The 11,562-nt window shown below is 35.2% G+C and overlaps 1 protein-coding gene across 9 annotated transcripts; it reads left to right on the plus strand.

Moving 5' to 3' along the window:
* The first annotated feature begins 1,599 nt into the window (after positions 1 to 1,599).
* Positions 1,600 to 7,000, plus strand: LOC122585294 (CLK4-associating serine/arginine rich protein-like). 9 transcript variants are annotated; one of them, XR_006321687.1, is made up of 6 exons: positions 1,600 to 1,903; positions 2,310 to 2,449; positions 2,652 to 2,675; positions 2,763 to 3,073; positions 3,228 to 3,393; positions 3,493 to 3,676. XR_006321687.1 is itself a non-coding variant. In XM_043757418.1 (5 exons), exons 1-5 carry the CDS (start codon positions 1,802 to 1,804, stop codon positions 6,767 to 6,769), a joined length of 552 nt encoding a protein of 183 aa, XP_043613353.1. In that variant the 5' UTR covers positions 1,600 to 1,801; the 3' UTR covers positions 6,770 to 7,000. The 9 variants fall into 9 exon arrangements, 4 of the variants coding, with proteins under 4 accessions (XP_043613353.1, XP_043613352.1, XP_043613355.1 ...); XR_006321688.1 differs by having other exon boundaries at positions 2,377 to 2,449; positions 2,652 to 2,720; positions 2,943 to 3,073; XR_006321686.1 differs by having other exon boundaries at positions 2,377 to 2,449.
* The last annotated feature ends 4,562 nt before the right edge of the window (positions 7,001 to 11,562 follow it).

The raw sequence follows: 11,562 nt of genomic DNA on the forward strand, positions 1-11,562 counted from the left end.
TGACAATTAGATGACATGAGAACAATTGAGGGACATTGATGGACATGTTTGACATTTTAGAACTTGATGGATATTTGTTGATGTCGACATTCTGTGTTCTTGTGCATTATGTGTGTTCTAGCTATGGTATGATTGTGCAATGGATACATGTGGGTCCAGGTTGCGCTACGAGCCAACCTATATTGAGTACTCGTGCCTTTTAAGGGCTTACTGTAGGTGTGTTCCTTGTTGGTTAGCTTAGTTCATATTGTGAATGGCTTTGGCATTAGATCCTCGTCATTCGCCCCAACGAACTCACCAACCTAGTGTTGACCTTGTTTAGTACACTTTTCAGGTAACCTTGTGAATCTAAGACGTGATGGTTGATGGATGCTTGCGCTAGAGTTTGGGCTTAGTCTTACATGGATCAATGATTCATTTGCCCCTATTTGCATTATGCTTTATGTACTTGTTTGTTGATGATGGATTCACCAAATCCCTTTATTTTCATATAGTTCATGTTCTACGATAATCCCATGTATACGCTATATCTTTTCGGTAGTATTTGGAGCCTAGCTCGGGGTGTTACAGATTACTAAAGGCGAAGATGATTAGAGAAGTTAAATTTCCTGAATGGTTGGCAAACGTGGTGGTTGTGCAAAAGAAAAATGGAAAATGGAGAGTTTGTATAGATTTCACAGATCTTAACAAAGCTTGTCCAAAAGATCCATTTCCACTTCCACATATTGATGCAATGGTTGATGCGACTTCGGGACACGAGATGCTGACATTCATGGATGCCTTTTCAGGATTTCAGCAGATTCAAATGAAACCTGAAGATCAAGAAGCCACAGCCTTCATGACACCAACATGTATTTATTGTTATATTGCCATGCCTTTTGGTCTTAAAAATGCAAGGTGCTACATATCAAAGGCTAGTCAACATGATGTTCAAAGACCAACTGGGGGATACCATGGAAGTCTATATAGATGACATGGTGGTGAAATCTAAGAAAGCTGAAGATCATTTGCGAGATCTTGAAGTAGCCTTCAATATCATGGACAAATACAACATGAAGCTGAATCCTACCAAATATAATTTTGGAGTTGGAACCGGAAAATTCCTAGGATATATGGTAACCAAAAGAGAAATTGAAGCTAGCCCGGAGCAAATCAAAGCTATATTAAATTTGAAATCTCCGTCAAATGCCAAAGATATTCAAAGATTAACTGATAGGCTAGCAACACTCAACAGATTTATCTCAAAATCTTCAGATAGATGCAAGGAGTTTTATGATATCTTAAAGAAGAATAAGAAATTCGAATGGGGAGAAAAGCAAGAAGGAGCTTTCCAAAAATTAAAAAAATATTTATCAACTCCTCCACTATTGATCACTACTAGAAACAAGACTATTTTTGACCCGCTTTTTATGACTCACGTTAATAGATGACGCGTAAAGTGAGAAGTCATAAAAATACTGTCATAATTTGTAAAATCTGAAGTGTTTATGACATGCATTTTTTAGTATCATAAAAAAAAGGTAAGGTAACACGGGGCTACAATGTTTTCTTAATTATTATACAAAAATCAAACGCAAAATAATTTCCAGCTCCTATGTGTCAAGACACCCAAAATTCAAAAAAACACACACACATCTATCAAAACACACACACACACACACCAAACCCTATCAAACTCGATCTCTGCCGCTCCATCAAACCCTATCAAACCCGATCGCCATCCATCTCTGCCGCTCTCATCACCATCACCATCCATCTCCAACACACACACACACACACACACACTTTCCGATGGCCGTTAATGGCGGTTCCCGTGTTAACGGATTTATCTCAGGCTAGATCCAAAGATTTTTTTGGGTTTCGGATAATTCTGCTTCTTCATCTTGCTATATGTTTAATGCAAGTATGCTTCTTCAACTTGTTTTGCTTAATCTGAATATCAAATCTTGGCTACCAATCTTGTTCTTTTTTATTTAACTGTAATATATGTATATATATACGCAATATATATATACGCTGTATATATGTTGTGTGTGTGTATATGGGTTTTTCATTGCTTAAATCAATGCAAATCGCGATTACCTTGTCCATATATATGGTTATCTGCTATTAACTTCCTAATAGCTAACTAATCTATTATTAGATTTGATCTGTTTTTTAGTTATTTGTAATTTATATATGATCTTAGTTATCTGTTATCAATTGTTCAAAATTTTGATTACCTGTTTGAAGGTGATATGATGTATGTTTGAATATATGTATTTGATCGAAATGGATCACCATTTTTGCACTTAACTTTTGTTGATTAGATTTCGATTGGAGAAAACACGGCCAAATTTTGGTGCGGCTATGATGTTAATGGGGTTGCCATTGCAGGATCTTGCTATTTTCAGGTGGGTGAATTAACGAGTGATGATTTTAAAGGCTTCAAGGAAATGATGATTGAAAGGTATACCTTATTTGAGCTACATAGGTGTCATCAAAACTTATGTTTTAGAAATGGTGTTTTGAATTAGTAGATAAAGTCTACTGTGTTTTGAGTCCAAATGGATGAAATGGTAATTTGAATCTGTTAGAACAGCTACAGTTGGTTTTGTATTGCATTTTTCTTACCTGTTTTTACTTTTCTTGGTTGACCCGAATGGATTTAGGGATGTTCAAGAAGCCTGCGCAATGTAATGTAGAAACTTGCAGAAACTCATAGTTCCTCATTGGGTTTGGTAATGATATAGCTTCTCTTAAATGCCTGTTTTTTGCTGCAGGCCGTTATTTGGTCACATTCTTGAAGCCTTGCATCTGGTGTATCTGTTGATAGTGAAAGAAATGCCAAATTGTCAAAACCACCCACGGGGGACTTCTGTTTGCTGTTTATGATCTATTCTGTTCGCTGTAAAAGCACCATACAGTACCTAATATTCTTATGTTCTTTGTTGTCTTGGCAGATCTTCATCAGGATTAGCCAAGTTAAGTAAGCCTTCTGGTAGCAGAATTCTTGCTAAACAACAGGGAGAGAAAAAAGAAACACCCCAGGAGCAACTTAAGCGGATTATGAACAAACAACTAAATAAGCAGAGTAAACTTCATTGTTTTTTTTTTTGTCGACTTCATTATCACAAGAGTTTAATTAACACCATGTGTTCAAAATGGTGTTGCAAATTTGTGGACGTGGAGATGCTGCTCTTGTTAGTTCTAGGCTAAAATTTGCTGTTAATATCTTGTCTTCACAGTCAAGAAAGATAATGCTGCTGAAATGGCTAAGAAACGAGAACAAAAGCGACATAGACTTGAGAAACTTGCAGAAACCAGCAGACTATCGTTCAGACTATCTCGCTCCCCACCCCGTTCTGTAACATCTCTCCGGTCTCGTTCCATATCTCGCTCTCGCTCCCCAAGGTAACAACTATGTTTTGCTTCTGTGTGATTAATGAAAATAACCATTTAGGCATTATATAATTGAAGTTAATGAAAAACTAATTATAGCCAATTTTGCAGGATTGTAATTCGTAACAGAAGACTCGAAGAAATGTGGTACTAGCTTCTATATATATTTACTTCATCTAAGTTTAATTTTTATATTTGGTTTCTAATCTTAAGTGTACATCTTTAAATTATTCAGCTAAGACTGTAACAACCGTCTTATAAATATTCTAATTTAGTTTCTTAAGTCGTACTTTCGACATCTGAACGGCTAGACAGTCCAATCTACTTTAGTTCTTGACGTACTTTAGACGCAAAATATGCTCTTATTTGAAGGTCAATTAGATCTTAAATCTTGATTTATGTGACGGATTATGAATTAGTTCGATAAAATATGAAGGTTCGGTTCATAAATGTTCGTGTCCATGAGTAATCTAGTGCAAAATGTTCACAAATAGTCCCTTGGAAATACCTAGTGCATTCATTTGGAAAATGTATAAATAGAATGTGGTAGTGTGAGAAAATTCACTATTCATTCATCACCTTCATTTCTCACTCTCTCTCTAAAAACACATAGTCAGGAAACCTCTCTACCACCATTTTCACACACTAAAATCACCATCTTGATTTTGGGTTGGTTAAGTGAAATCATTTGTACTTTCGGGTTCCTTGTGACGATCAAAACACGTTTCCAACAACAAATCACAGGTAATAACATCTTTTGAGAATTTGATCAAAACAAAAGTGTACTTTTTATGTTCTTGTTCTTGATGATTTGGTCCGATTTTTGTTAAGAAATCATGTTTACAAGCAATGGGTTTGTGTCTAAATGTGTTTAACATCATTTTGGTGAACAAATTTAGGTCATAACGTGATTAAATTGCAAAACCCATTTTTCATAAATGAACATAACTTGTTCTTGAAGTTTAAAGTGTTCGTACGTTAATTTGATCCTGAAATCTGAAAATGTGGTAAGAAAATAGTGTTAATATGTTAATATGTACTACTATTACATCCTAACTCGTTCCAAGATCGACTTAGACCTCTATAGACTTGATTTCTTGGGTGCATGGGCTCGTGTTTATGTTCTTGAGCTGCTACTGCTGCTACTCGTTGTTGTTATGGGTGGTAGTGTTTGGAGTGTAAAGAAACGATCTCTTCTACTTTATCAAGAAACGATCTAAATGATCAGATCATGAAGAACGACCTCTTTAATGAAACTAAAACGACCTCTTTTGAAGAAGAAGTCTAAAACGATCTAAACAGAGTGAAGCGTAAAACGATCTGATGGCCAAGAACTAGTAGAACGATCTAAAAAGTTTGTCTAATGAAATGATCTAAACTAACCTAAGGCTAAGACGATCTAAATGATGAAGCAGTGAAACAATCTAAATGAACCTAAACCCAAAACGATCTCCTCCTGCTTATAAGTTATAAAACGATCCTTTCCATTTAAAAATTGGAACGATCTCTTTTTGAAGTTTAGGACGACCTCTTGCTACGGACTTTGAAACGATCTTGACCGATTCCTTGTGTAAAACGATCGGAATTCATAAACCCATGAAACGATCCAATTTCTGAATAATGAAACGATCTTATTTAAACTTGCTTAGTACTAAACAATCTAAGGACAGAACGATCTAAACATGGCAGGACTAGAACGATCTTTTTTTGATGAGTACCAAAACGACCTAAATAGAAGATTATAAAACGGCTCTTCAGCCAGAATTACGAAACTATCTGTTTGGAAATATAAAATGATCTCCTTGCTTATCCTGGGAAACAATCTATTCTTACTCGAGTATGGAAGTGACCTGTTTGAATTGGATATCAAGACGATTACCTGAGTATCTTCAAGACGACCTAATCTGCTTATGAGTCAAGACGATCTAAATAACCGAGACCCACCTATCCTTTTATTTGATCAGATAATCAACCTAGCCTTGTACGTAACTCAAGGACAGACCCTTGCTTGCAATATTCTTTGATTAAGAACAATCAAGACTACTCATAGACCTCAGAACTAATCCTTAAAATGGTCCAAGACAATGTTCATTTTACAAAATCCTAATCAAGTTCACTAATAAATGATGTACAGTTAATTAATGATATAATCAGGTTGTGTGTGTTCAAAGATGCACAAGTTGAGTTTAGTTCGAATACTTGAGTACATTTAAAGTCCATTTTGTGTCAAAACGTTCTAAGTTCAGCAAGGACTAAATCATCGGATCATCAAGAACATTTTTGTGATGAATTAATCACTAAGTCTAATATATGTACATATCATGTGTACAACAACGTGTACTTAGGCTTCTGTCAAGACGCGCTTGGGTTTCTATAGATATAATATATCTATCTCCGTGCTTGTTCTCTGTGCTCAATAACCGTACGGTACCAGATCACTGTGAGTTCACTTATCCCCTTTTCGTACATTTTGTTCAAAGTTCTTTATCGGGGACTAAAAAGCATGAAAACTATTTTTGTACTTAAATTATATATATATAAATATATATATATATATATGTTCTTGAGTTGTTCTACGTACTATTATATGATCGTACGAAAAGTATTTCGTACTTAAGTGTATATATATAAATATATGTACAAATGTTCTAAAACTGTCCTAGGTACTATTTTATGAACATACTGACTATTTATAAAATGCTTCTGAAATGCATCCTTATTATTATTATCTTCTGTGGTGTGTTGGGATCTTGAATGGGCAGGATCCCGAATACATCCATACCTTCTTTTATACTCTCTCTTGAGTGTATTTAGATCTTGAATGGGCAGGATCTAAATACATTCCTATCATCATAGTTATTCTCTGTAACTGTATTCTAGATCTTGAATGGGCAAGGTCTTGAATACATTTGTAACACTTATTTGTTCTCTGTATGTACTTATTGTTCTATGTATGATATCTATTTTTACTGCTATCAATTCATATCCCACTGTTCAGGGAATGAACCGTAGGTAATTATGGACAGCGCTGTTAGGGTAGGTCCACCCTCATTCTCTACAGTTCTAGAGGATGCATATTATCTGTACTTATTTGATCTAGATCATGCTTGTAGCTTACTTGGTTGTTGTGAGCTTACTGATTCATTATCGTTCATCATTGACCGATCGGGTTAGCAGTAATTATATACATGCATATTAAGTACATTACATATTCCAAAACTATTCTTAATATTACAAAGTGCTTTTGACGGACGTACGGACCTTATGACTTGTTCTTAATATACATACTAATATTATGTATAACTAATGAGTACTTTATGTGAATCTCACCAACTACTTTTGTAGTTGACCCTTTTGAACTTACATGCTTTTCAGGCTAGGTTCTTAGTTCTCTTAGCATAAGAGTCCTCCTACTTCCAGCTTACTTCTATGGGATTGTTCGTGCGTTCAAGATTAGTGGCTGTGAAGACTTCCTTTTGCTTGTTCCTGTTCTGAGTTAAAAGAGTACTTAAGATAATTGTTCTGTCTTTTGAATATTATCTAATTCAGGGTTTATCCCAAATGTTGTAATAACTTATGATACTTCTTATCCCTTAATGTTATAAGCTGTGTTTGAACTTGTACTGTGCGTGCTTGTGCTTATCTGTACATCCCGTATATTCCACTTTAGCTGGGTGTTACAAAGACAACATGTATTCAAATGTTTTCTTATCAGCAACTGTGCAGATTTTGTAGTCTCTAACATTAGCCCAAATTTCTACCTTTACCTTCCAGCCCGCGACAAATGTGCAGATTGTGTAGTCTCTAACATTAGCCCAAATGTGCAGATTGTGTAGTCTCTAACATTAGCCCAAATGTGCAGATTGTGTAGTCTCATCGACTGTTAAGATGTTACTTGTCTTGTGCAGTTTGTTTCACATCTAAATAACGTTATTTAAATGTGTAATGCGTTATTTTGATATTTGTAAATGAGTTTATATCTGAATTAAACGTGTTGTTTTGATATATATGAAATGCGTTATTTTGATATTTGTGTTTTCAATTTTGTATTATCAGGTTTTTAATTGTCATTTAATAGAAAATTAGGAAATGAAAAAAAATTAATTTTTTTAAAAAAAAAAATAAGGGTATGATGCGCAAAAATGAATGTCTAGAAAAGAGGGTCATAAACAGAGGGTCATAAATGTGTGTCATAAAAGGATGACGCCCAAATGCGAGTCAAGAAAATTTATGACTGGTCCATCCTTGATGGGCATTTGCGAGTCATCTGACCCCTTTATGACGCGCATTGCGCGTCAAGAATAGGCCTTTTTCTAGTAGTGGATGAAGCCTGAAGATGGTGAGCCTTTATATCTTTACATGGCAGTATCATCAAATGCAGTAAGCGCAGTCCTTGTAAAGGAATCTGAAGGTCAACAGAATCCCGTCTACTATGTAAGTAAGAGTTTAATTGATGCTGAAACCAGGTATTCTCATCTCGAAAAACTTATACTTGCATTAGTTACGACATCTACTAAACTTTGACATTATTTTGAAACGCATGCGATACATGTTAGGACTAATTACCCTATAAAATGCGTACTTAGGAAACCTGAATTATCAGGAAGAATGGCTAAATGGTCTGTGAAATTAAGTGCTTTTAACTTAGTATATGAACCTAGAAATGCTATAAATCTCGGGCTTTAGCTGATTTTGTGGCTGATTTTAGTACTGACCTACAACCAGAAGTAGATCTAGAAGTTAAAATGTTAGAAGAAGCTACTGAAAAATGGATCTTATATACTGATGGTGCCGCTAATGTCAAAGGAATAGGATTAGGCATCGTACTAAAATCGCCATAGGGGGATATCATACCCCAGGCAGTAAATTGTCACTTTATAGCTACTAATAACGAAGCGGAATATGAAGCTTTAATTTCTGGCATGCAATTAGCTAAAGATATGAACATTAGAAACCTCAAAGTATACGTAGATTCATTACTTTTTGCAAATCATTTTAATGGATCATACGCTGCAAAAGGTGAAAAATTGATGCAATACTTAGATATAGTTAAAAAAAAGCAAAGATAATGGCATACGAATGTAACCACCTATGACCAAATGGTTATGTAATGTAGTGACCTATTCAGGTGGCTATGTAATGTATGCACCTATGTTTTCTTGGCTATATACTATGTAAGGTTCTTTTTATTTGGGTCAATCAATGTAAGAACCTATGTATTTTTTTTGCTATACTATGTAAAGTCCGTACATATTTTACATAGTATAGCCAAGAAAACATAAGTGCATACATTACATAGCCACATGAATAGGTCACTACATTACATAACCATTTGGTCATAGGTGGTTACATTTGTATGCCATAAACCCGTTAAAAAACTAGCTGAAAATTTTGATTTATTCGACATAGAACAAGTACCTAGAGAAGAAAATGTTGAAGCGGACGCTTTAGCAAACTTAGGCTCAACATTTAAGATGTCATCTGAAACTAGTATTCATATAGTCCATGTTCTATATCCTGCTATAGATAAAGAGCCTCGTAAAACTTTAGCTATAGAAGCTGAAAATTCTGAGAATAATCAAAACTCATAGATAAACAATGGGACAACCCCCAAAGATGAAAATCCAAAGGCCTTTCGCATGAAAATTGTTCATTATTCTATGATAAATGGTATCTGGGATAGAAAGTCTCTTGCAGGACCATATCTTAGATGTTTAGAGAATCCTGAGATCAAGGAGGTTCTTAAAGATATTCATGAAGGAGAATGTGGGAATCACACAGCTGAAAGATCTTTACATTCAAAGATCTTGAGAACTGGTTATTATTGGCCAACCATGAAACAGGACGTTGAAAATTATGCTAACTTGTCAAAGGCACAACAACATTCATCATCAACCAGCTGAACCCATGTATCCAGTTTTGTCACCATGGCCATTCATGAAATGGGGGATGGATATCGTGGGACCCATGATAGAATCTTCTGCAGGAAAAAAAAATACTTTCTAGCAATGACAAATTATTTTTCAAAATGGATTGAGGCTGAAGCATACTCCAAAATCCAGGAATCTCATGTTATATCCTTCATCAAGAGAAATATATTGACCTGATTTCGGGTTCCAGCAGAAATAATTTGTTATAATGGTTCACAGTTTATTGGAAAAAAAACTATAAATTTTTGTGAAAGATGGGGAATAAAAATGATTACTTCTACCCTTGTTCATCCCCAAGCCAATGGTCAAGCGGAATCGAAGGAAAAGACTGGGACATGCCAAAGGAAAATGGGTTGAAGAATTACCATTTGTCTTATGGGCTGATCGTACAACCTCTAAAAATGCTACTGGACAAACTCCATTTTCACTTGTCTTTGGAGTTGAGGCAGTATTACCTACTGAAATGGATTTACCAACCGCAAGGATAAGTCTATTGACTTTTGAGAAAAACAAAGAATTACTATTAGAAAACTTGGAAGCTTTAGATGAATTACGAGAAAGAACCAGAATAAGGATAGCAGCTTATCAACAACGAATCGCCAAGTCTTATAATAAGAACTTAAGACTGAGACGATTAGAAGTTGGAGATTTAGTATTGAAGAAAGCTTTGATCAAGCCTGATGGGAAATTGAACCCGAAATGGGAAGGTCCCTATTTGATCGAGGCAGAAGCTGGTAAAGGTTCCTATTGGTTACAATATATAGAAGGTAAGTTTGATCTTAACATTTCAAAATGAAAGAGATCAAAAGAAAGTTTTTATTCATTCAAAATATTTACAAAAACTACTTAAAAACAGTTTTTTACAACCATGATCAATCATACCAGATTGATCTCGCCCCTCCTAGACATTGGAATTTTACATTACACTACCCCTACCGATTCAGCTTCCTAACACCAAAAGAGTCTAAAAATATGGGCTCCGACCTTTGCATTATATCCATCATCGCCCATAAGAAACCATCAATCAGATACAGAAGGCTTCAATTTTTTGGCGACTTGCATATAAATTAGATCTATTTTTGCTGTCTGAAGTTCTGCTTTAGTCCTGGCCAACTCTACTTCTAACTCCTTTATTCAGGACGTCTGCGCCTTCCTTTCGTCCAAGAGTTGAAAGATGAATTGGTTCTGGCTCTTTATTTCTTGGTCCTTAACTCTTGCAACTTCCATATGTGCATGACGCATTTGGGAAAAGCACTGTAGAAAAAGAATAAAAATTAGTTTCCAAAAAAGATTAAATAAAGTTTTAATGGATTTTTTTACGTAAAGAAGTCTCCTCACGGATTTCTTGATGCCCCAGTTTACCCTTGGGGATCATGGATTTGAAGATGGGACAATTGTCATGGGTGAAATTCCAGGTTTCATTATCTTGAATTCCAAGATCTTGGACTCCCAGGATCTTGACATATTTGAATATTCTGATGACTTGTTACTATATTACTAACGATATGTTTCAAGTATAGTTTCCACGTGAGATTAATATGCAGGTTCTAGGATATTCATAAGGAAAATATCTATAACGGTGTAAAGAGATTCAACACATGTTTTATTGGATCAACACACAAAGAAGACTAAGTCCACCAACATAATCGGACTTTAAGATGATTTCAGCATGAGGAGAATATCTTCAAACGGCTACAATATCAGTCAAGATATACTCCAAAGTTCACTTGATGAAGACCAGGAGAATCCCTACAATATCGGATAGTTTGTTATTTCATAGCTCTATATAAACGAGGACATGATCGATCATAGGACAGACAATACTCACTCACTCGCTCTCACTCACTTATTTCTGCTCTCACTTGTAAACACACAACACACTTTACCTTACGTATTATTCATTTAGACGGATCGATCAAGTCGCTCTATCATTGTAATTGATTTAAACATCATTAATAAAAGAACAAGGCAGGGACGATTGCTTCCTCCCGGGGTTTTTATGTCGGCAATCCTCAAAGGATTAAGGGCTTTTCCTCGTTAACAAATCTCGGTGTTCTTTGATCCTTTCTCTTTTATTTACTGCATATATTTATGATTATCATTCTTTATCTTGTTTATTTTATCATATATTTCATCATAATTCTGTTTGCGAGTGTTTTTTTGACAACCTTCTTTTGTTTAAGTCGACATAATCTTGATTTATCATACCTATTTTAAGCGCATCTTTGAAACCAAACATATTTTACAGGAC

The sequence above is a fragment of the Erigeron canadensis genome, chromosome 1 (assembly GCF_010389155.1).
Source record: "Erigeron canadensis isolate Cc75 chromosome 1, C_canadensis_v1, whole genome shotgun sequence".
NCBI classification, from domain to species: Eukaryota; Viridiplantae; Streptophyta; class Magnoliopsida; order Asterales; family Asteraceae; genus Erigeron; species Erigeron canadensis.